The sequence below is a fragment of the Podarcis gaigeae genome (genome assembly GCF_964106915.1).
Source record: "Podarcis gaigeae genome assembly, chromosome: 2".
Classification (NCBI taxonomy): Eukaryota; Metazoa; Chordata; class Lepidosauria; order Squamata; family Lacertidae; genus Podarcis; species Podarcis gaigeae.
The window spans coordinates 73,942,039-73,967,923 of NC_139679.1; the positions used below are offsets into that span (position 1 = coordinate 73,942,039).

General features: G+C 44.8%; 2 protein-coding genes across 3 annotated transcripts in view; one reads left to right on the forward strand and one right to left on the reverse strand.

Annotated features, from left to right (window-relative positions):
• Nucleotides 1-1,519: 1,519 nt before the first annotated feature.
• Nucleotides 1,520-12,290, reverse strand: LOC310838853 (uncharacterized protein C3orf18). Its single transcript, XM_083726710.1, has 5 exons — nucleotides 12,146-12,290; nucleotides 9,292-9,686; nucleotides 8,414-8,439; nucleotides 7,929-8,058; nucleotides 1,520-5,379 (listed from the first exon to the last, which is right to left on the reverse strand). The coding sequence occupies exons 2-5, from the start codon at nucleotides 9,523-9,525 to the stop codon at nucleotides 5,308-5,310; spliced, it is 462 nt and encodes a 153-aa protein (XP_083582836.1). The 5' UTR covers nucleotides 9,526-9,686; nucleotides 12,146-12,290; the 3' UTR covers nucleotides 1,520-5,307.
• A 2,277-nt stretch (nucleotides 12,291-14,567) lies between these two features.
• HEMK1 (HemK methyltransferase 1, mitochondrial release factors N(5)-glutamine) overlaps nucleotides 14,568-25,885 on the forward strand; it is a 52,324-nt gene continuing 41,006 nt past the window's right edge. For both annotated transcript variants that reach the window (XR_014561170.1, XM_083726643.1), the window contains exons 1-3: nucleotides 14,568-14,678; nucleotides 16,441-16,917; nucleotides 18,725-18,816. Coding sequence is in view for 1 of the 2 variants with exons in the window: in XM_083726643.1 (XP_083582769.1) it covers nucleotides 16,666-16,917; nucleotides 18,725-18,816 (344 nt within the window). In the remaining variant the exon portion in view is untranslated. The remainder of the gene's footprint in view (nucleotides 14,679-16,440; nucleotides 16,918-18,724; nucleotides 18,817-25,885) is intronic.

Here is a 25,885-nt window from a genome sequence, read left to right on the forward strand (position 1 = left end):
CCAGTCAGCAAGGGCAATTATCAGGGATGGTGGAAATGTAGTCCAACAATATGCAGAAGGCAACAGATTTCCCCATCCTTTGGTTAAAGAAACAGAAATCCAAATACATAGCTTTTTGTTTATTGTACAGTTTTATAGCAGGGTTGGGGAAGCTGTTGCTCTTCAGGTGTTGTGGACTCACATCATCGCCAGCCAGCATGGCCCTAACACACTGCTGTTTGTAAAATCCTGAATGCCTTATCCTCATTGATGTGCCGCATTTTCAGATGGGCATAGACCTCAAAGATCCCTGGACTTTCTTATGAAGATAAGGTCTTTGAAATGCAGCAGGCCAGAAACAGCTGAGAAAATTGGGTTTATGTTTATTCAGAAGATCACTGCTTGAGATGATGCAGAAGAAAAGCTAGGATCTGTTTCATCTGAGGTCTAAAAAATTTTGGGGAGCTTTTGACAGCTGATACTGATCTACTGATAGAGCAAAAAAGAGGGGGAAGATTATGCCTTTAGAGGTGGGAAGTGGGGCGGGGGTCTTTGATTTCTCCGTTAATAAGCCTGTATCTCCAACACCACCTTTTGGTTCCTAATTCTCTTGGACTTTGTGCTTTCGTACAAGATGTGATAAGCACAGTGGGAGTGTGGGACATTTGCACATCATAAAGTAGCTGAGCTTTGACTATTTGAATTGGCAAAGTATGATGAAGATGGGATGCAAAAGACAGAAATGACTATGGCAGCACAGAGTCAATGGTTCCTGTGAAACATGTAGAGGTGACTTGCAGCCTTACAATTTTTGATTTTTGGCTGAGGCTTCCTGTTGAGTGTTATTTGTTTGTTTTAAATTCTGTATATAGACTGCCTTCTCCAAGCTTCCATTCTTAAGAACTCAGAATAAACATTCTACAGACTCTCTCCCAAAGCAATAAAAGAACACTCAGGCCAAAATCCAAAACATATTTTCTGTAAGTCTGGGAGTTCAAATAAAAAATACCAGCCCCCAAAATGCATTGATTATGAATAGGCCATATAAAACAGGCAGGACTCCAAGGCCTTCCAACATGTCTGAAGTAAGGTAGCCTTCTGGAGAGCAGCTGGTCAGGCGTTCCAGAGCCATGGAGCCACCACAGAAAAGACTCTCTTTCTTGTGTTTCCCCAAACCTTGCTGATCTAAGTAGTGGGGCAGGTTAGGAGATCTGCTGGTGTAGACCTTATAGCCAGCACTTTGAATTTGACTAAAAACATGCTTGCAACTAGTGCACCTCAAAATTTCCTCCAGATGGTTGGGGGGCCACCTTCCACCCCATCCTGGTGGGTCCCAAATAGAGCAAGAATTATCTCCCCTCCTATTAGCATACATCTCTGCTAAATCAAAAGTCCTCCCATAAGCGCAAGGACACCAACTGTTTTTCACCCTATGAGTTTAATACCGAAAGCTGTCACATACCAGACAAAACATTGACAGCCATTTACCAAGTAATACTCTTCGGGATCAGCAAGCAGAGCAAGTAAAACACACGCTTGATTTCACATAAATATTTTAATAACGTCTCAAATACAGGAACATATTGCAATGGTTATCCTACATTACGCAGAGACTTCCAAGTACCATGTAAGAAAGGGCTATTGCATTCGAAGAATACGACGGTACACAAGCCTAACAAATACCTGCACTGCCCTTTCAGTGAAGCCATCAGCACTACATTACTGAAAGCCTTCCAGATGCAGGGCAGAAAGGAACTGGTAATAATATCCCATTTCCTTTCCAGAACCATTCATACTATATATAGCATGCCCTTCAGAAACAGCCTATGATCAAAGTGCACGTTTCTACCAAATATGCAGTAAGTTAATCACTCAGCCTCTATGTTTTCAAGTGCCTGAGAATTGCAAGGATTTCAGTTAATGGCACTTCATGGAGCATATTGTTGCCTTTGGAAACAAATTTCATTTTCCAGTCATTTTTTATTTTATTTTTTTTTGCTTCTGTGATGAGAATGCGAAAGAGCCAATGCTGTCAGTGAGAAAAAGAAACCCAGTACTGCAAAGAATAGAGCAGCCTTTGCCAACCAGGTGCCCTCCAAATGTTTTGGGGATATACTGGCCTGGGTAGATGGGCATTGTAGTCCAAAACTTATGGTTGGCAAAGGGTGGTACATGACTTCTGAGTAGCAGCTGCTGCCTGCTAAAGAACCACCTGATAATTCAGTGTTGGAGGCCTTACTGCCAACCTCCAATGCCTCAATATACTTCATAAACTATAGCCTTATTGAATGTCATCGATGCCAGCCGGGGTTGCTGTCTTATACATCTGGGTTGCAATGGAAATTGAAGTCACAGTGAAAGCTATCTGTGAATTGTAGATTCAGCTGAGCCCTTGGAATCTTTCTTTCTTTCTTTCTTTCTTTCTTTCTTTCTTTCTTTCGGAGTGTCAAGTAGGACTGGTGGAGGGAATTGTGTTACTGGTGTTTGTGTGAATGCCCTCAGGAAATGATCATTGAATGAGAAAGTTTCCATGATCCGATGCAATAATATACACCCCAAAAGTGAAGAAGATACATAGGGAGTAGGGAGACTTAACACTGGCTGCAAAGTTCTAATTCATGGAGTTTGACACTATATACTCACGTCGCCAGTCATATGCATTATACACCTCTACACACATGTTTTTCAGGTCTAGAAAAGACCTGAGTGGCATACTTGCATGCACAGGCCGAGGGTGGGGGGCACATTCAGTGACAACACATCAACAGTACCGCTCCGCATATGTCAGACCACTTACTCATCTGCATGACAGCAGAGCATCTCAAATCTATCATATGGATCCAGCTTTACATGCCTCTTGCATGAAACGCAAGCAAAAAAATTCTATCAAGGGAGGAAAGAGAAACTGGGTTTAGTAGGTTAAAGGATTGGAATGAGCTTTCTCTGACGTTCCCCCCCCCCCCCGCAGCTTCCCATTTTGTTTCCAATGGAAACCGAAGAAGGTGACGGAAGTGCGTTTCAGCTGCTGTAGCTCCCTTGGGAGCACAGAAAAGAACAGCCAGGAGACTCTCATCCCCCACAAACACTTCAATATGAAATCCTACTTATACTGCACTACACTTTCCTTTGCCCTGATAAGCAGCCCACACATAAAGAAGTAGTTTGTGGTTAGCTTCGGAATCTGTGCTAAAGTGCATAGATGCCCACAAATGTCAATACTTGCACAGTAGCCCTTCTACGCTTCACTCCATCTCCCATCCTCCCTGACCATTAGCCATGCTGGCTGGGGCTGATGGAGTTGTGGTCAAAAACATCTGGAGGGGTACAAGGAGCTATGATGCTGAACTGCACAGTGATCGTGGATAGCAGAAGGGCTTTTTACCTGCCCACGCTTCGGCTTTTCTCTTTGTACACTAATGACATCGTAGGGCACAACCAACCGCCGGCAGCAGGAGGGTCCAAACCAGGCTCTCCCATTTTCCATCAAGAAACACTGTCCCTTTGATTGTACTTTGACTGCACTTTACTTCGATGCTTGTTGACTGATTTGTTACAGCAGTTTCGTGTAATGGCTATTTGGTTTGTCTCCTCGAACATGGAGGTGGAAAGATAGGATAGGAATCTAATAAATACGTAAATATCAAGAGAGTTTCAGAAACAGGCATAGACAAAAACAGACCACAAAGACTGACCTAACGCAGCACCTGGCTGCTACTGCAAATTCCTGAGTATGTAAGCCACCACTGGGGAGGAGAACAAAACTATCATATTCACAATTCTAAAAGAAAATTTCAGTGTCCCAAAATATCCCTGTTCAACCATAAGGAACCTGAGCTCCCAGTAAAGACAGTGTGGAGCTTCTTTGCTCAGCACACGACCCTTTACATCAGCATCACTATTGTTCCCTTGTGTTCTACATCAGCATTTGGCAGCCTGGTGCTTTGCAGATGTTTCACACTACAACTCCCATCAGCTCTCAGGCTGGCTGGGGCTGATGGGAGGTGTAGTCCAAGACATATGGAGGGCATCCGATTGGAAAAGGCTGTTCCAGAGGAATGGTAATCCCCTCTCTTCCTTGGTCCTATGCTGAAAATAAGGGGGGCAAAACAAAATCTGCGTTCTACACCCCGAGCCCTTCGAGCATTCTATTTTTAGTCGAAAGCTGGGATATAAATTATCTTAATATATATATAAATAAATAACAACGTTCTCCTCCCCATCCTACCAGGAGTGTAAAATAAAACTGTGTTAACTTACATGTACTGAGGTTTGCCTGTATTGTAGGATTTTTTCGATTTAGTAACTATCACGAATATCTTCAGCATGGAACACAGAGCCATGAACAAGAACCTAATGTACAAAACTGTCCTGAACTTTTTGCTTTTCTTGTAACGTTTTTGAATATTTTCAAAAGAATGCAAAAAGAACCTTGAATGCAGATCCTGTGGCAGACACAGATCAGGCTTTTAACTGTTCTATATGGACATGAACCCATATCTGATTAAGTATATGCAAGAATATGCATGTGAGCACAATACTCTTCCAAAAGCAACTGGTCTTCAGCTAAGGCTTACTGTCTTTGGCTGAAGAAGGATGGGATAAAATCCATGAGTTACATATTGCTGCTCCTACTTCTAAGACTCTCCCTTTAGTTAAGTGCTGAGGAGAGTTAGCCCTTCTGATATGGGAGAGTCCCCAGCTTCTAGAAGCCACACTCTACAGCATCATCTTGCGAATGGTCCTCAAGGTGAGCTAGCTAGAGTACCTGCACTGGAGAAATCTAATAGAAGGTCGCAAGGAAAATTCTGGACCTTGTGCTCATGCTTAAGGTCAGCCTCTTATGCGCATGAAACATGAGATGGGACAACCAGGTGCACATCATAATATAGGCTTGAGTCCAGATGACAGAGACAACTGCCCAGGCTTCCAGTGCCAGAAAGATGCACCCACATATCTGAGAATGGGAGTCTATTGCATGAAGTGGATTGAGTTAACCCGCAAGATTCTGACGTTAGGATACTCTGAAAACAACCCAAAGGAGGAAGGCCTTAGAAACTGATGCTCTCATTCCTAACTCTAGCCTGTCACAATGCATGTTCTTATCAATTTATCTCAAATGACCTTGCACTTTTCAGCACACACAGCTCGGTATTGGCATTACCAATCAAGCTCTGAGTGAAGTAGCTTCTTGGTGGCAACAGATTCCCGACAGGCTTCACATTGGTTCCTGGCACCTTCTACCCCAGCTGGAATCAATGGTCACTGTCCGCGGCAAGTTGCTAGCTGGCTGGTGTCACCCTCCTGCCTCTCGGACTGAGGAAGCACTGCTCATGCATTGATGGCGTTTGCAACATCTGTGAACACAAGGCGACTAGGTCTCTGGAGCACCCCTTGATTTGCCTGTAACAAACAAAAAAAGAAATCGGAAAGAGACGGTGGTGGAAACAGATTTAAGAAGGAATTTGTGTGTACTTTACCCTCATTTGCTTCTCTGGGACCTGTAAAATGTTGCCCTCATAGGCAATCCTATGACAGAAGTAATAGTGAGCCAGATTCTTAAAGGTCCATGTATTAGCACAACTAATCTCTTGCTCTCTGGTGGCCTGGGTGGCAGGAAGTGGTTGTCCACAAACAAATATGGTTAGGGGAAGAAAAACGCCAGGTGGGCAGGGAGGGAGAAATGAAGCAAAAATTGAATGCAGGTGTTGCAACTGCTACTGTCATGGCCCTGGACTTGGAATAGGGGGGAAATCACACTAGGAGAGGCCCCTGCAGTACCCGACTCGCTGGAGTGTTGTCAGGAAGGGGACCCAAGGAGATGGCACTGCCAGGTGGGTAAGGAGGTAGCCTTACCCTCCTCTGACTTTTCAGAACCCCCACTTGGTGGCACCCAATCACTACCACCCTATAGCCAGGGGCAGCTCCAAGCCTACCAGAGCCATTTGCTATTTCTAAGCATGTTCCACTTTGGCTTAAAATCCCGCTAAACTGCCTCAAAAGCTGTTTGTTTGTTTTTTTAATTATAATATTGCAGAACTGATTTCATCACACTGAACCAGTAGCTCGTAATCTCCTTAGTTATCAGTGTGAATGTGAACAGGTTCTTTGCTGGCATGAGCTTGTCGCTCTGATCACGGCCAAGATAAATTTCTCAAAGCTACCAGGATTTCTCTACTGATCTATTACAGGATAGGTTCAGGTACAAGAGAAGGGTCTACTCTATTCTATTCCCGCCACCTGCACAGAAACATACCGGATCTTCCTGTTCCTGCTGGCTAAGCTTTTAGAGAAAATGTGAAGAAAAAACAAACATACATTGTGAGACCAGCTAACGCTTCTCCTTTCCTCTCCTTCTTTATGGAAGCCATGGCTCAGTTCTGGAACTTGTTTCTATAAAGGTAAAGGTAAAGGTACCCCTGCCTGTACGGGCCAGTCTTGCCAGACTCTAGGGTTGTGCGCTCATCTCACTCTAGAGGCCGGGAGCCAGCGCTGTCCGCAGACACTTCCGGGTCACGTGGCCAGCGTGACAAGCTGCATCTGGCGAGCCAGCGCAGCACATGGAAACGCCGTTTACCTTCCTGCTGGTAAGCGGTCCCTATTTATCTACTTGCACCTGGGGTTGCTTTCGAACTGCTAGGTTGGCAGGCGCTGGGACCGAACGACGGGAGCGCACCCCGCCGCGGGGATTCGAACCGCTGACCTTTCGATCGGCAAATCCTAGGCGCTGAGGCTTTTACCCACAGCGTCACCCGCGTCCTTTTTATTTCTATGCAAAAGCTTAATTCGAAGCATGCAGAGCAATAGTAAAGATTTATTCTGAGCATTTGTGAAGCGTTTCTCCCTCATCAGTTTTTAACACAACATTATTTTTTCAGAACTCTGAGAGTTGCAGCCAATATAAGTTCCACTCTATATCATATTGACTTCAATACATGCTTTACATTAAATGAAGGCAGAAGGTAGGTCAGGATCTAATGGATGATTGCTGGCTATTTGCAGTAGATTAGCAAGGTTTTAGTATTCTCAAGGGTGAAACAGCAGCAGCAACAACAAAGACTCTTTACTCTCACAAATTATGTTGCTGCAAAGTATTTTTTTTATGGGGGGCGAGGGGAACCAGGCATGTATTTTTGAGTGAAAGAACTCTGGTGCTGATCGCTAATTCCTGGGCTGAGCATCCAGCCGGCCTGAGTTACTATTTTTCACCCAACTGTCATTAGGGAACCTCAGAGTGCTAGTAATTAAAAACAAAAAACAAAACACCACACACCACACACAAACCCCCCAAAGGAGATCCTGCAGGCCTGGTCACCCCTGCTTTACATGCATGAAATGCCAGGTTCAATCCCAGAAACTCTACTTAAAGAACTTATGTCTGAAGAATTGTATCTTAAGCCTTGGAGATCCACTGCCAGTCAAGAGTAGGCAATACTGGGTTATGTGAACCAATGGTCTGATGCAGTATAAAAGCAGTTTCACACATTTAGGACAAGGATTATAGGGCCATTACAACTACAATCTAAACAGTTCAGCTGAACAAATCAATCTTCCAGGTGTCTCCTGCATTCAGGTTCCACACAGTTCATTTTATTAGCATTAGAGGTTGCGATCCTTTGTGCACTTACTCAAAGCAGCTCCCATTGAAATCAGAAAGTTGTGTGTGTGTGTGCGTGCGTGCACACACACATATTGTTGCAATAACTTCAGCTAATCCTTCATAATCACTTACAGAAACCTTTTAATTTTGGCACTAAAATTTATCACAAATTCCAATCCCATATATGTACTTTGAAAAAGGGGGAAAGAGTCATGGCTTCGGAAGGAAAAGCAGCACAGAAAATCTTCTTCTAACCTGATGTGGGTCTAGCCTGCAGCCATGCAAGCAGAGATGATCACAATATCCCTTTAAGATACCAAACTATCAATGCCTTGGTTGGGGGGAGGGTTACCTTATTCTGTGAAGCCTGCAAAGAAGCAGCATCTCTGCCATGCTCCAACAGCTCTTGTTCCAGCTCATCCTGTTCTTCAGCAGGATCAAAGTTGTACATGGGCATGAGCTGATGTCGCAACTTCTCTAGTCTACAGAGGGGAGACAGTGAAAATTCCACCACTGTGAAGTTATCGGACCTCGCAGGAACATCAGCGTTCCAGTTTTTGCTCAGCAACATTTTAGAATTTAAGTACTCTGAGCAGGGACCACATCACCAAAGTTGCATTAAGGCTGAAATCCTATACGCATGTACTTGGGAGAAAAATCTCATTGAACTCAATGGGACTTATTTCTGAGGAGGCATGTATAAGATTGCTTTAATGGTACAATCTTTGGCTTGGTTCAGTATCTGCTGCCTAAGTGCAGAGGTCATTACAAGAGATTTTCAAATACAGAAACAATCAGTCTCTAAACATTGCTTTACCAGCAGCAAGGAGCACTTACCGTTTTCTCTTCCTGATATATAAAACCTAGAAAAGCAGAAAGTTGCTGTAAGTACTGGAGAAACCTTTTCACACCCATTCCTAGGAAAAAAAAGTACTGTATACTCTTTGGCATGCAAAATTACATTGAATGCAATGGGGCTTACTCCTAGGAAAGCAGGTGTAGGATTGGGGCATTCATGTACACTCATGCATACTAGGAAGAACTACGTAGTTGGAAACCCAGTTTACTTTACCTCAGTAAGAGGTAACTCAGTAACTAAGAGAGCAATCCTAGACATGCATAATCAGAAGGAAACCGCACTCCCAAATAAGCCCATATTGGATTGCAGCTTAATTTTCAGTGCAACCCTTAGAAATAAGTCACACTGTGTTCAACGGGTCTTACTCTCAGGAAAATATGAATGGGGTTGCAACCCTATACACATGCTTACCTTGGAGCAAGCCCCATTAGGCTGCAACCTTAGGCTGCAACCCTATACACATGCTTACCTTGGAGCAAGCCCCATTGAGCGCAACATGACTTACTTCTGAGTAGACATGCACTGGCTTGCACTTCCTCTCTGAAGCCAACCCTATAGCTAGACTTAATAATTATTCCCTTTTCCTAGGAAATGGCAGTTCTGTGCTTTTGGAGAGAGGGGGTGTCTTGGGATCTCTAACAGAGGATTTTAAACACCCAAATGAGAAAATAATTCCCAGGGTCCTTCGGTGAAAAGCCGTGCCATTTAAACTGATACATGATCAAGGTAGACTGGCACCCAAGGACTGGCCCAGTCTTAGGCATTTTTGTACCCTGCTTGAAATATTATAGTGGAGCTCCTGAACTAAGCAATCTGCAGCCCTCCCGTAGGAACCACATGGTAGACACCGTCTTACCATAGCAACAGCCAACCCAATCACAGTGATGATGCCGAAGGACAGCAGCATGGTCCCCATGCCAGAACCATTGCCAGCCACATCTGGAATTTTGGTGCTGTTAAAGCTGCTGGTTTCAGGGGTCAGCGTAGCAGTTTCTGATCCAGCCCCGTCCACAGTCATCCCATGGTCTGGCTCGGAAGTGCGAGTGCCACTGTGGTACAAAGTGTTCGCAGTGGATGTGCTATAATTCATTTTGGGCCAGAGCTTTTGGTTGTCTTCTCCTTGGTTGATGTCTTGAACAACCAAGTTCTTACTTTTCTGCTGCAAAGTGCATTTCCTTGCCTCTTCAGTCAAGAAGCCTGATGGGAAAGCTCTTTCCTTGCATTTTCTTCTGAAGTCCTGTTGGCTAATCTCTAGCAATAGAGGGGGAAAGATAAATCAGTCGTTACCTCCCAAGGTATCCTTACACCAACCCTATAAACTAGACTGGTATTCTTAGGACCATATTATAGATGAAGAGCTGAGGAGGGAGAGCTGCCTAAGACCAGCCCAGTTCATTCATGGCTGAGCTGAAATCTGAACCAAACTCTTAACCACCTTACAACACTAATACTGCAATCCTAGGCACATCTCCCCAGAAGCTAGTCTCAACGAATTCCTTTTTTAATTTGAACATTCTGTTTTGTTAGGAAGGCTATACTATAGTTACTCAGCTCAAGCCTGCTGGAGGGTGGCATGTGCTATAAACATAGATGTGAGTCAATAAAGTAGAAATAAGTTTAGCTGAGTATCAAATAACTGACCAGCTGACCTTCTGGAATCTCACATGGCCTAGTCAGCTGGCCTACAGAAGTATCATGTGAGTGGACTTGGGTGTGGTCAAGCAACAAGGGCACAGTACTTGAGGTACCTTCAAGGCAAGACTCAATTGCAATATCCCACGCCTGTTATTAATCCTTACTATTGCACTTTTGGCAATGAAACTTTGTTATCTACAGATCAGTTCTCTTGAATTGAATCAAGTTATTTAAACATATTCTCACTATAACAATATCCTGTGACGCTAAGTTCGAAAAACAAACTACATGCATGCATTGTATGAAGCATTTCCTTTTGTTGCCAAGTTAGTTTTAATGAAAGAGCATGAATTCTTGAATTTCAAGAGAATGACTGTACAACCCTAGGCATCTTCACTCAGATGCAAGTCTCATTGAGTTCAATGGCATCTTCTACCAACAGGAGGTAGTGGGCATAAGACTGCAGTTATATTTTATCCCTGAGCATTCCATACTATTTGTTACTATTTTTTTTATTTAAAAAAATGCCATTGAAACGCCTTTTTCCCCTGTGCCAAAATTTCCTAATGATTAAACCTTTCTTCTTTTCCAACTCTACTTGCCCCCTTTTTTTACATTTCCTCCTCCTGCCACACCATGCTTTTCTTTTAAATGAGAAAACTAGAAACTCACCCTGCACATATATGCCAGCATTCAGGTGCATGTTTATTCAGCAGTCCCACTGTGTTCAGTTGGACTTACTCTCTCGTAAATGTGCAGTGCATTGCAGCAGCCTCAGTTTTATTTTAACCCTTGAGGGCTGTTGTTTTTAACCAGACACTATTTTTGCCTTAATATTGCTACAGCTGAGTTGTCATCAGAGCTGACATTTTCAAAGAACTTTTGACTGTGACCACAACATCCCATCCCTAAGCAGCCCTAACCACTTTGAACCTCACCCATCATAGTTCATATGTGGTTCCCCATCACTTCAGGTGTCCTCCTTTCCCCAGGAGAGGAGCATGCTCGTGAGAATGAAGGAAACCAGGAAAGAACATCGGGACACTTTTTTCTTTGAAGCAAACTCCACCCCCACTTTCTTTCACTTACGGTATTTAATTGCTCTGTAGTGAGAACTGTGTGGCTCAAACATTCATATGAATTTTCATTTCCCAAGATTGATTATCATTGTTATAAATGACCAGCCCGGGTTTTTTGGGTGGAGGTGGGTAGGGAGCTATTTACCCCTATTCCCAAAGGCCCTGTTGAACCTCAAGAAGAATTGCCCGCTTGGCTGGGGCCTTGCATGGAAGTGCGTTTAAGCACTGAGAAAGAGAAAGAGTCAAAGAGAAACTTTATCCGGGCAGAGCTCTGCTTATTGCAAGGGATGAGTCTGTTCCCAGCCACTTCTGAACCAAATCCAGCTCCCCGTCCCACTTCCCCAATTCCCAACGTGACAGACCAGGACAACGAAAGGAAGCCTTCGAGGGAAAGGTACAACACATGATGGATCTCAGGGAACCGAGAATGATTTTGGGGGTTTTTTTCTAGGGGGGGCTGGCTGGCCGGCCTGGCATTCATCCCGACCGCCTCCACCCACCTCCGTGGCCTGCTTAAGAGGTCAGCGCCGTCCTCCTCGCTCCCTGCCGGGCGTGCGTGGCCGGGCCGTGCCGGGCCCCGTTAGCAGCAGCCTAAACAAAACCATGATGATGACACCAGCACTTACGGAGGCGATCGCCGGGCAAGGAGGACCCGGGTCCCTTGCAAGTCCCGGAGACGTTGACCTGCTCGGGTTGGGAATGCAACCCCCCGCCCAGCCCAGGATCGCGGGGGCCAGAGAGGGAGGCAGACGTTTGCCACCCCCGCCCCCTTCTTTTGACACTCTGGCGGAGCCGCGTCTGCAACTTGTGAGAGTGGCCCTGGCGAGGAGGGCAAAGAGACGAGGACCAGCCAGGGGCGCTAGTGCTGGACGTGGAAGACTCTTGCCCCCCTCTCCGCTTCCCATGCAATGGCCGCCTAGGCTGGGGACCTCAGCACATCGCTCTGGTTGCTGGGAGACTGGGTGGCTCCGGGGGCTTTGCTGCTATTCGGATTACCTGCACAGGAAAGCAGGAGCTGCTGCTGCTGCTGCCATGGTCTTACTTGCCATTGTTTTTCCCGAGATGCTGGGTGAAGCCCTTCCTCCCTCCCTCCTGTCACCGGCCCTCTTGATGCTCCGCTTTGATCTCCCCTTCTCCCTGGGATTGGACAGTAGAGGGCAGCGCTGTGGCTCGGGATTGGCCGGCCGGGATGTCACTCACAGCGGGGAGATGCCACCGCGAAGAGTTGGGCTGCAATGCGAGCCCTGGAGATGAACGGCGAGAAGCCTCGGTCCGGGCGCGTCTCGCGGTCAGCCGAAGGAAGCTCGCGTGCCCGGCAGGGCGATGGAGCAGGCGCTTGAGCCGGTGAAAACTCTACTAGGGTTTTTCTTCTCGGCAGCTGTCCCTTATCGCTGTGCCCTTGGGCGGGGCAAATCCATCGTCTAGTGTAAAGTGGTCCTCGACTAGTCAGACTGCCAACTCAGCAGGACTGTATTTTACCGGCTGCGCGCCTCCAAACCCATCCTCGAATTCCCTAACAATAAAGCAATGAAGAAAACGTGTACGTGTGGAATTGGGGGGGGGCGGGGAGGGCGGGTTCTTTAACGTGTGCAACATACATTTGCTGTTGTTTGAGAGGTGGGTGCTCTGCCCATGCTCAGAGGCTCCATCTCATGATTCTTACAGTTGCCTCTTGCAAGACATCAAATGCTGGGAGTGGGAGGCTTCCTCCCCACCCAAAACGCAGCACTCATTGTTGTCTGAACCCCCCTGCTGGATCTGCGCTTCCACTCAGCATGCATGTAGTCCATTATCAAAACCACTTCAGTTATTTATTTATTGACAAACCTCTACATTTGAGACCCCAGTGAGGGTGACGAGAAAGTGGCTTGAGGCCCAGTTCAGTTAGCAAAGTGATGCTACTAACCTGCATTTGTTTTTCTAGATATTTTTATGAAAACCAGTATGTGATTATTATTAGTAGTATGATGAAATAGTTAACAGTTCTCAAATTAAATCTACTTAGGACAGAATATCAAAGAAAAGGTGCTCTCTCAAGCCCACATTCCCAGCACGTTTGCAGATATCTACGCTGGCCATGTCCACAGAATGGAAGATGACAGGATCCCAAAGGATCCCCTACAGGGAGCTGGCTTCAGGCATCAGGTCTGCTGGCAGACCAACTCTGGATTAGAAAGATGTATGCAAATGTGACATGAAGACTAGCAGCATCAACCCTGCCATTTGGGAATCCCTGCAGTACCTGGAAACAGTCAGGCTGTGAATCCACAGCAGTGGCCAAAGGGGAATGACCACTGGGAGGAGCGCAGAGAGAAGAAACACCATGATGGATCTGTAGCAGCACAACCTGACACCTTCATCTGCCCCACTACAATATATATAACTATCTCCTGTATTGGTCTCTACAGCCACAACAGGTGCTGTAACCTTACAACAGTTTGACTTCACTCACAAAGGCACACTCTGTCAGGGTTGGAGTCAGACACAGGTCAGTAATAAAGGAAGCAGATATCCATTATCTCTTTATTCAAGGAAACAAACACACAACTCGACCTAGTGATCTCAGCAAACTATGCCCCTATGGAGCAGTTGCCAGGACTGAAGGTCCCCGTCTTCCATGCCTCTCTAAGGCTCTTCTCAAATTGCGTGTGCATACCTCTGGTCTCTGTCCTTCCCTCCTCATTATTCTGCTTGTTCTGGGAGATGGGGGAGGGGAGCTTGTTGAAGCAGGATAGATTCCTGGGATTCTTCAGCAGCCTCCTGACTCCCCTCCTCTGCTTCAGCTGCTGAATGTGAACTACTCTCTGGCACAGGATCTCCCTGCTCACTAAACCCTGTTTCCCCTTTGGCATTCGGCACTTCTTCCCAATCTTCTCCCTTTGTCCTCTCCTCAGTGTCCCACCACTGATCTCCTGGCTCTGAGCCTTCCTCCTCCTGGGCTCCCCCTTGGGGGTTTCCTGGCAGATGCCTCCCCCTCCTCCCCTTCCTTCAGCCAGTCCCTGACACACTCCTCCATTGTCTCCAGAAAGAGACAGATGGTGAGACAACAGCAGAAAAGCACCTGTGGGCTATCTTATACGCAGCTGTTTGGAAAGAAGCCCCATGAACACAATCAGGCTTTCTCTCCCCCCCCCCCGCCCCCATGCTAAATTTAAGGCTTAAATCCTAAGAAACATTGAACACTGCAGGACTTTCTTCCAAGTGAACTTGCAAGGAAGACTCTATTTCTCTCTTTCGTGCACAGTTTTCTGCCGCAGCCACTCCTGTGGAACTGCTGCAATGGGCCAAGGCTTCCATGCGGGGTCCCCCTTGCCTCGTTCGCTCTGCCTTTTACGGAAGATTGACGCTTTGATGCTTTCCCTTTCAGGCGGAACTGTACGCCGCCGTCCCTGTTAGCGAGTAAGGCCGTGTTCCTTGCGCCCCAACCGGAAGTGCGTCGCTTGCCAGTCTTGTAATTTGCTTAAGAGTCTCGCCTCCTGCTCTTGGGAAAGAAGCGCGGTAGTTGCATTGGTGCTTTGTCAATTTGCAGGTAAAAAAAGGAACAAAATATCTAATTGCCGCCACATTTTGTTATAATGTACGCGTCCATAAAAGCCTTCCGTAAGGCTTCTCACTTGGAAGAAGGACCTGCGAATTGGTCTCCCTCCTTCTCCCCGCGCTTTATTCAGACTTCATCTATGTGCTGTTCAGCTGCATTGATCGGGCGGCGGAAACTGCTCTGTGAAGGTTTAGCTCAAAATGGTTTAGCCTTCTTCCACCCAACGAATAATGTATTTTAAATGGCAGTCGTTTGCCGCGTAAGGTTTGCACACTAACCTAGAAGTAAATCCCGTTAAACTCATGTGCAGGCATGCGTAGGAGCGCCCTACTGGGCTTGGAATACTATGGGAAAGGAAGTTCCTATTTCTCCTTTTGATTTTATGTGACACTCACTGCTCACAGAGGATAGTATCTTCACGGCAGAAGGTGATGGGATGATGGAGGCAGGTATTGTTGCCAGAGGCATTTGTGCTTATCCCACTATCATCTATGTGTACAAGTTCCTGTCGTTGCTACCTGTTTGATCAGAAATGACACCAGAACAAAATAAGTGTGTGTGTGTGTTATAGGAAACAGCTGTATCATACTACTTTCAACTATTTCAGACTATTTTGTCAACTCTCATTGTCTGTGGCTACTTCCTGATTATTTGGAGAAAAGGGATAACATCTGCTTGGATCATGACAGGAAGACATTTTTTTAAATGCAAAATAGCACAGATACCTTTTATATGCTTTATTATAGAGGAGTCTTGGCTCTTTTTGTCCGCACCTCCCATTCTATATTCCTATGCTTTGTTGCCTGCATCAGCTGTCCATTATATTTTTTTTCCTATGTGGGCAATTTGTGAACTGGTCAAGCATCAATTAAAAAAGGTTTTTTATATATATTTTATAGTCTAATCAGTCTAAAGCTGGCCAAATATCAGTCTTACCACTGTGGATGGTGGAACCCACACCTCACTTAGATTCATTTTATTGGGCCTAATCTCCTATGTAAACATATTTAGGATGAATGTCCCAGGCCACAGACAGAAGGCACTGTTAAAAGGAAATCCACATGTAGTCAAGACAATATTTGACAATATCACCATTGCATCATGTATATAGCTGGGATTAGCAGAAGAAAGATCCAGACCTACTGGTAGCTCTCTGAATTATTTGAGAAGCCACAGAGGACATAGTTGTATATTGTGAGTTCCATTCCGTTCTTCTACTCACAACAAATTCCCGGGCTCAGAGTTCTTTCATTCTAAGTCTTTTGTGCTAAGCTCCGGCTGGTATATCTCAGAGTTCAAGTAAAAAACAAACCAGGTCCCACAAGCTTCTAGTCTGTGTACCCTTGGTGTATAGTATATGTGTGACAAACAAAGTGTGTAGGAATTATGTAACACCTGAACAAGAGCCCTTGTAGTTTGCATTCAGTTCCCCCAGTGGTCAATAAGATGTGCTTTGGAAACCCACAAACAGGACATGAGCATACTAGCACCCTCCTGATTGTGAACTAGCCTGTAGCTTGAGTGTTGGTGAAAAGCAAATCTGGGCAGTTTCAGTACTGCTTAATTTTATTCAAATGTGGTTAGAATCACAATTATGGAAAGTGAAATGCATTATGCCTTCTTCATTTTCATGTGTCATATGAGTTCATTTATGCTGTTATAATGACCTCTTTAAAAATTACTTCAGCCTAAATGGTAAGTGAGCTTATCCTGAATTTGAGATGATTTCCTTTGGTTGTCTCTTTTTCTCTAGGTTACTACTGGATGAATGAGTCACCTGTGTGCTCTGCAAGGACAAGAGGACACATGGAATCTCCTGTTGACATTCTGCTGTATAAGCACTGATGAGACTGGAGTGTCCTGTGTTGATATATTTTCTGAAACCAGACTGCTGGTGTTAGAGACTCGTGGTGTACTTTGGTGGCCTATAAAAAGTTGAGCCTGTTCTCATTCTTGGAAACCATAACCTTCTGGAGCCATGAAAGTTCTTACTAGCTCTTTGTACAGGAAGCTTTTGAGTTTGTTCCCTCATCTTGGGAAGAGTCCTGCCAAAGGCTCCAATCTAAATCCCTGTCACAGACTGCTAAGAAAGTATTTCTGTTATAAGGCAGGTGTGGTTACAGCTGCTGACTTGGTCAACTACTGGCAAGGCGTGTTTGAAGTGAATGAGATCCCCGAAGCCCAGGCATCTTCCGAATATATTGTTTCTCATGTCCTGGGAGCAAAAACAGTTAAGTGATGTGGGTAAAATAGTGGTTGTCTGTGCAGAGCACCAAAATGAATGTTGGAAGATCTGCCTCATGTCTGATTCACTAGCCAGCAATTCTGCGCTCTAATATATCACAAGCTTCTCCAATGAAGTAAATAGTGCTTCTTGTAGACAGAGAGGCTAAGCCTTGACCTCCTTTTAAATAACTTTGCTCTGCTCTGATCAAGGTTCACCAAGCACATCGGCTGTTTGCAGTAGCATCCAAGTACAGTTTATCCTGTTTACATCATTGATGCTTTTTCTGGATTGCTATTTATATCTGTTTGCCATAGATTGTAATGGCTAAATAACTGCTTAAACAGTTCCACAACTGGAAATAAGTTGTACCACTGTGGATGTTTGGCAGCATGTTATTTGGTCAAAATGTCTGACATTTGAGTTTGCCCCAATTTTCATAAGCCCATAATTTTTGGTTTGAAGTACTGCAGGGGATTGAAGATTTTTTACTGCTATGCCATCAGAAAGGGAGAGACTGCTCAGAAGACTTTTTACAAGACTGGTAAATGAGCCCACACAGTTACTAGCCGGCAAAAAAAGAGAGAGAAAGGAATGAATAAATAAATAATTAATCTATTAAGCAACCAATAAACAATAGCTAACCTTTCTAGCTTAATAAGAGATTAGTAGCCTGCATTTCCTTGGTGGAAATCCTCTGTGGTCAGCATGGAAATGCAGGCTAGTAGCCTCTTAGCAGTCTAGTGTATAAACGTGCCTTCCATTAAGGGAACTAAAAAAGTAGGGATGGAGCATTTAGTTCATTCTGTGCCAGCCCGCTTGGTTTCCGTGCTAGTCTTGGTCGAAGGGTCTTTCCTTTCTGCAGAGCAAGGCAGAATGGTGGAGGGAAATCACAACACTCCACCCCTCAGCCACCATCCTTGTTCACTTCTGTGAACAAACCATCCTCTACAGCCCAATTGCTCCTCTGCATAGCTACAGTTGTTAAATGTGAGGCTACTTTAAAAGGGACAAAATCATGTAGAATTGGCCTATTAACAGCTTTTGGTCATAATAGCTATTAGGAACCTTTGTTCATGAGGCAGCATGCCAGTGAATGGTTGTGGGACTATTTCCTTCATTCCCTGCTTGTTGGTTTTCCAGATTAATCAAGTTTAGTGGGTTCTATGGCCTTCCAGAGGTTGATGGATTTCAGCTCTCTTTAGGCCCAGCCAGCATGGCCAATGGTCAGGGAAGGTGGGAGTTGTAGTCTAGCAACATGGGTGGTGCTGTGGTCTAAACCACAGAGCCTAGGGCTTGCCAATCAGAAGGGTGGCGATTTGAATCCTCACAACGGAGTGAGCTCCCGTTGCTTGGTCCCTGCTCCTGCCAACCTAGCAGTTCGAAAGCACGTCAAAGTGCAAGTAGATAAATAGGTACCGCTCTGGTGGGAAGGTAAACAGCATTTCCGTGCACTGCTCTGGTTCACCAGAAGCAGCTTAGTCATGCTGGCCACATGACCCGGAAGCTCTACGCTGGCTCCCTCAGCCAGTAAAGTGAGATGAGCGCCTCAACCCCAGAATTTTTCGCTACTGGACCTAATGGTCAGGGGTCACTTTACCTTTAACGTCCGGAGAGCCACAAGTTCTCCACTCCAGATCTAATTGTTTATTGGAAAACAGACCTTTGGTCTCACCCAGCAGAGCTCTTATCACAGTACAATTGAGAGGGTAGGTGGGCTGACCATCAAGAAAAGCATTTAACCCTCCTGGGTGCTGAGTTAGTTTTGTGGGCTACCAGAATTTAGTCTAAATGCCTGTAAATAACTTTTCAGTTCCAGAGCTTGAATGCCAGCAGCATCTCTACTCCCCTCTCCGCAAAGCAACAAGAACAGATCCAGCAGCTATGTGCAAAACGGCTACAAAGGTGGGTACTTACCCTGATTTGTTTCACTTTCTCAAGGACGTTGCAGAAAAAAACTGTTCTATTAGGATGGCTATGGAATGTCAGGCAGCTAAAGTAGTTTTAAAATGAAGACAGGGGTCAAGTCCTGTCTTCAAGGTTGGAGGGATACGTTTAAATTCATTTCTTTTACTGGGAATTGACCTCAGTTTAGCTTAGAAATATGCACTCTTACATATGACTTAGTAATAAAAATAAAATGCAAGACAAACCAGTAGGTACTAGTGCTAGAAGTAGCTGCTGAGCTATCACTACCACTCTGCAGTATAGTAACAAACATTTAGTCGTCCATTTAGCACTTTAATAAATCATGAGCAAATCCCTTTTTAAATCCATAGGGCCTTTGCAAGAACTGAGCCAGCAGAGAGGTGTAAGTAACAAGCTGGGCTGCTAGGCTTACATAATGCCATTCAACAATTAAGCGGCCTTAAATAATTTAAATAAATGAGGCATTTCCAGCAAAGAGACGTCCAGGGTAGATGGAGAATATTTAAGGCTTGGATCGCTGAAATGTGTTCATCTATGGTGGCTGAATCAGTTCTGTAGATTTCTTAGCACTCATAATGACAATTTTGCATGCATTTTAAATTCACAATTTCTTAAATTATTTGTGAGTTTAGAACAATTAGGGTTAAGAAAATGACAGTACAGTATTGGAACTCATTATCTTGGATAGTTAATCGAATTGCCCACTGTCTCTTTGGTTCTGATTTTATATCAATCTGCATACTAATTAATCCTCCTGTTGAAACAAATAAGCTGTTATTGCTGTGTTAATATGTTTATGCCTTAAAACCTAGGAGAAATACAAGTAGCCCCACTGTTAATATTCCATATTTTTCACAATATAGAATCGGACAGAAAACTGGACTTCTTTGAATCTGGGGTCTGTTTTATTGTACTCTAAAGGTAAAGGACCCCTGGACGTTTAAGTCCAGTCAAAGGCGACTATGGGGTTGTGGCACTCATCTCGCTTTTCAGGCCAAGGGAGCCGGTGTTTGTCTGCAGACAGCTTTCCAGGTCCTGTGGCCAGCATGACTAAACCACTTCTGGCACAACAGGATACTGTGACGGAAACAAGAGCACACGGAAACACCGTTTACCTTCCTGCTGCAGCGGTATCAATTTGTCTACTTGCACTGGCATGCTTTTGAACTGCTAGGTTGGCAGGAGCTGGGAATGAGCAACGGGAGCTCACCCCATCGCTGGTATTCAAACCACCAACCTTCTGATGGGCAAGCCCAAGAGGCTCAGTGGTTTAGACCACAGCGCCACATGCATCCCTTATTGTACTGTAACCCCACTAAGACAGTAATAGCATCTAGCTCTTGAGGGTACTGAGTAAAAGTTTTGAAGATGAAGGGCAATAGCCAGGGCTGGCCCAAGAAGTTTTGACACCTGAGGTGGACCCGAGAATGGTGCCTCCCTCCCTGCCAGAGAAGATGGGGTGAGGGAAGGTCCAAAAGGTGAGGAAGTAGGATTGACAGTGTGATCTGCTGCCCCTGTGAATCCTGCCACATGAGCCAGTTGCTTCACCTTGTTTCATGGGTGGGCCATCTATAGTAATAGCTGCTGAAAGCTTAGAAATCAATAGACTTCTAATGTGGGCTGAATCTTTATCTCTCACCACCCACCCTGGTGGGCCATGTTGGACAGGTTTGCCCACATGTCAATCATCCAATGTCACAGTGATGTCAAGTGACCTGTTTTTGCACAGCACTGTGTACAGAGCCCTGACGATCAGCTGATTTCTGAAACTTGAACATAGTGCTTCACAAAGCACTTTGCAGGTGTCACCAATCAGTTGATTGGCAGTGGCTGGAAAACCCTTTTTGGCTCAGTCACATTTTTACTTGTCCCCACCACCACCACCTGATGTCCTATATGAGTTCTAGAACAGCATGTAGAGAACCTTCTTGGGCCCCGCAGGTCAGATCCTTATCAGGATCAGACTTGCGGGCCTCATTTGACAGGTGAGCAAAGCCACCCACCTATGAAATCACACAAGGCTCCTTCCCCCACCCCAGACAAGAGCAGTTCTTTTGCAGAGCGCTCACACACTATGAGCCTCAGAAAATCAGAGGTGCAAACAGGAATGTGGGCTGTTTAAACTGAGCAGGAGTTAACCCCCGCTCATCAGTTCTTGAGTAGGGTTTAAATCCTGCTGCTTTGGCTGTGAAAATCTCTTCCCTGCTGGGAGCAGGTGTGCACAGTCAGTGCAGGATTTAGCTCTGTCCTCTTGCCCACCAGCTGATGTCACCAATGACATCAGTTGATGCGTGGGAATGGTTTGGGGGAGATGGCTTTGTGGCTTGGAGGTTACCCACCACCGCTAGAGAGAAGCAACCACCTCAGTAATCAGGGGCTGTTGCTCCTGAGGTCTTCTCCACCCTCCCAGGCCCTGTGTCTCTGTTGTGAGCTATGTATGCCACACAGCCTACCCTTGGACCTTAACTAGCCTCCCTCAGGTGCAGTAGAAGATTGGTAAAAGAAGAGCTTTTTGATCTCAAACTTCCCCATTTCTCTCTGTGTCTTTTTACATTGTGTGCCTCAGTTTGGAAGTTGATTTTTCGGCTGCTGCACTTCATCTTTGGTTATGGAAATATATGTGCTTTGACCCGGCCACCACTAGAGGCTGTATTTGCACAGTTCATGAAACCTTTCAACGCAAACCTGTGTGTGTGTTTGCTTACTCAGACGTAAGCCCCATTGAGTCCAGCAGGGTCTACTCCTGAGTAAGTAGGCATAGGATTACAGTCTTATATAGGTAGCCATAGTCCATACTTGACCATTATGGTTTGTTTCATGTTGGGCTTAGGAAATCTGTCTGTGTAATTTCCTTTGCTGTTTTCCTCTGCTATTCTTGTCTACTTTCTGGTAGAAACAGTGACAGGGTACCAGACCAGATGCATTTTCCACCTGATGTGTAAGTTTTGGAGTGCAATTGCATTCTGAAGTTTGGTGCTTTCTTTTGAAATAGACATTTTAAGTTTGGTGCTTTTTATAGCTGAAAGGCAAGACTTGCTGTTCAGCTGTGCATTGGGTATTATTTGCATTGTGTATGAATTAATGAGTTCTTTTTTGAATATTCAGGACAGAGGAAAGCTTCAGCTTCCTTAAAAAAACACAACAACCTACAATTATCTTTGCAGAGAAGTGGGGTGGAGGAAACCTATGGAGAAAATGGAATGTGAAACTTGTGTGGGGTTACTAAGAATTCAGCGCTCTTGTATTCCTGGGAAATAGCACTGTGTGCATGTGTTAATCATGTGTGCTTGGATTTAGCCCACTGTGCTCACTATTCCCACTTCTGGAATGTGGCCCCTGACAGCTTTCCACTGCTGTAGTGTGGCCCTCTGCCCAGAAAAGGTTCCTCACCCATGAGTTATGCTTCTGTTCCATAGCAAGGCACTTCTGGAAACATAGGAGATATACAGCAGGTACAGCCTACTCTGAACCTGTGCTTCCCTTCAGGCATTCCTTTCCATGCTAGGGTGTTTTAGCCATCTAGCTATTAATGTTTTTTCCAACCACGTATGCAAAGCAGCTAGTGATATTATGATTTATTGACTACATTTGTATCATACATTTTCTTCAGTGAGCTCCAGGTCATTTACATAGCTCTCCCTGCTATTTTATCTGCAGAACAATCCTGTGTGGTAGGTTGGGCTGAGACAGTTGCTGGCCCAATGTCACCCGCATTGAGCTTCATGGCTGAGTGGGGATTTGACCTGTGTCTCCTCAACTGCAGTTAAACACTCTTAACCACTGTAACACAAACACACATATTTGCTACCACCAGATGTGGCGTGGTTATCTGAATTGAGTGTCACCTGCCTCTTTAGGCATCTGGGATCTTCCTCTTGCATAGCCACTGGATACTGCCTGATATGTGCAGATCGCAGTTTTTGAGTATTTATATCTTCAATTTAGATTTGGGTCAAAGTGAGAAGAGACAGCCTCTTCTTTCTGCCCATTCAGGGGAATTAAGCATTTGCTTACCAAGGAAATATACAGATGGAGGAACTTTACCCTTAATCTCTCTATCACTATTTATTAGCCCAGCTACATGTTGCCACAGATATTAATTATAGTAAGCAGATTGCTTCCCATGAAGGCAAAATTAAGATATGAAAGCCAGATACTGTACTTAGGTTTTAGTTTGTTTGCATTCTGCTTTTCCGTAGTTAACTATGCCCAAAGGGGCTCAAAATAAATATTTACTTATTATCAAGATACATAATATTTGGAAAAATGTATTGTAGGACATAATAAAGTGAAATAAGACAAAATCAGCAATGCAATAAGCACAAGATTAATTCATTTCTACAATGAAATAATCTAGACATCATATATAACAAGTGGAGAGCTGAACCAAAATTAAGTGACCAAAAAGTAAATATATACAAATAAAGTTAATGCACATTTCTAGTGTTGCTGCAGAGAGCAGCCTGACCAACAAGTCAGAGAGGGCACTGCCTTCTCACAAAGCTAAATGGTTCACAGCTGACTCCTGCAGAGGAGACTTGCAGCTGCAAAATGGATGTGCAGGAGAAGACAGTGAGGTTACATCTTTTTCTCCAGCCTCCCAGAAGTTCTGGCTCCTAGTGCTATTCTTGCTGCATTTCAGGTGCTCATTTGTGCCCCAATCATTAGTGCATGTAAAGTTAAGAGTCCCACAAAAGTAGTACATGCAGCCCAATTCTATTTATGCTTAATTAGTGAGTTTAATGAAACTTAGTGGTGTTAAGATTGCATTTACAGCACATTTAATATGTAAGTGAATTGTATATGTGGAGGCTTACAAAAGAAAGAACAACCCTGTCAGCAAAGTTGGGAAAGAAGACAACAATGACAACATGGGAAAGTCCATTGTTAAGTTAACACAAGCTTTGCTCCCAGTTTAGTAAGCAGTTAAAAAAGTAGATGTTGAGATACAAAGATGCTGTGAGCCTTTGGAACCAAAAACAGTTCAAGGTTAAGTTGCTGTAGGCGGAAATGCATATAAGTCATCAGTTCCTGTCTCTGGCTTTGTTCTCTTGTTGCCCAGAAATCATGAAAGAGACTCAGGTATTCAAAGTATGAATAAACTATGCAAACCCCAACAATAATTGTTGCAGCTGTAGTTGTAGGCCAAGCTAAGCAACCAACTCACCATCACCAAGCTTCGGTTCCTGGTTGTTCTTGGACCACCTAATGTTACAAGAGAATGAGAGAGAGAGAGAGAGAGAGAGAGAGAGAGAGAGAGAGAGAAGTGGGTAGCATGGATATTTCTTTCAGTGGCTCAGCTTCAGAAGCTGAAAGACAATGCAGCCTTCTAAGCTTTTCTTTTTCTTTTTTCCCTATAAGAAAAGATTACAGAATAAAAAAATGCTCATGATTGAGTTTAGGTACACATCAGATCTGTTAAGCAATGCGGATACCTTTAAGACGAGTGGGCATTCGCAATGCCTTTTGCCTATGAAGAATGATTTAACTGCCAGAGAGTGTGTTGCCTATCTAATAAAGATGCCAGTAGATTTCTTATCTGCGTTTCTACATACCTGGAAGCTAAAATATATAACCTTATTGGATTCTAAATTAAACATGCTGGATCCTTATCTTGACGCTAGTAAGAGTGTATATTGAGAGATAAAGGGGGCGGGGGAGTGAGAATAGTACCTTGGTTAGTTTATGATTCCTCAGAGCAGAATGTGTGGCTTGCTTTTTGTGGGGAGATGGCAAGAATACCTGACCAGGAAGCTTATGGTAACATGACAGCTGGCTCGCCTTTCTATAGCATAGGGATGAGGAGACTGCCCTTCTAGATGTTGCACTCCGGCTTCCAGGAGTGGCCGACAAGGAGGGGCAGCAACACACACCTGGTCACTAGCGTGGCTGCAGCTTACCAGGAGGGGTATAGTGGGGAGTTGTGACAGAGCCAAGAGGGCAAGGTAGGAGACAGATTTTCCATCCCTACCGTAGCCTTACGAGCCTGGTTGTCATATTTTAGCTTTATACAGTGGTACCTCGGGTTACATACGCTTCAGGTTCACTACGTTTCAGGTTACAGACTCTGCTAGAAATATTACCTCGGGTTAAGAACTTTGCTTCAGGATGAGAACAGAAATCGCGCGGTGGCGGCGCAGTGGCAGCGGGAGGCCCCATTAGCTAAAGTGGTGCTTCAGGTTAAGAACAGTTTCAGGTTAAGAACGGACCTCTGGAATGAATTAAGTACTTAACCCGAGGTACCACTGTACTAAGCTCCATCAGGAATGACAGACTTTAGAGACAGGAATCTAGAATGAGTTCCTTCTTGCTGGATGGAATCTACCATGTGAAATGCCGATAGTGACTTTTTCTGATGCTTGGAACTGGGGATTCAGCACCCACAAAAGGAAGTGTAGCAAAGAGGAATGCTTTGTTGGATCAGTTTGCTCAAAGTGGTTATTAAGGGACTTTCTATCCAGAATTATGAATGTTTTCATTGCTCAGTGAATGGTCGGAGGAGAGAACTGAACCTGAGCTGCAGAAAAGGGCAACGGAAGTGCTCAAGGGCGTGGAACCAACTCCCCTGTAAGGAAAGGCTGCAAAGTTTGGGGTTTTGTTTGGGGGACATGATCAGCGGGGAACATATCAAGAGGGGACATGATAGAAGTGCCAAATTATGCACAGTGTGAAAAAATAGGCCATCTCTCAATACTAGAACCCGAGATAATCCAGTGAAGCCGAATGTTGGGAGATTCAGTAAAGACAAAGGGAAACGCTTCTTCATGCAGCAGGATACTGTGGAATTAGCTTCCACTGGGCGTGGTGTTGGCTACCAACTTTGAATGGCTTCAAAAGGAGATTAGACAAATTCAGGGGAGATAAGGCTATTCGTGGCTAATAGTCATGATGGCTGTGTGGGGAGCACAAAGAGGTCACTGCTGTCACACTCGTGTCCTGCTTGCAGGCTTTCCACAGGCATCTAGTTGACCACTGTAGGAAACAGAATGCTGGATAAAGATAGGTGTTTGCTTTAATCCGGGAGGGCTCTTACATTCTCATCTGG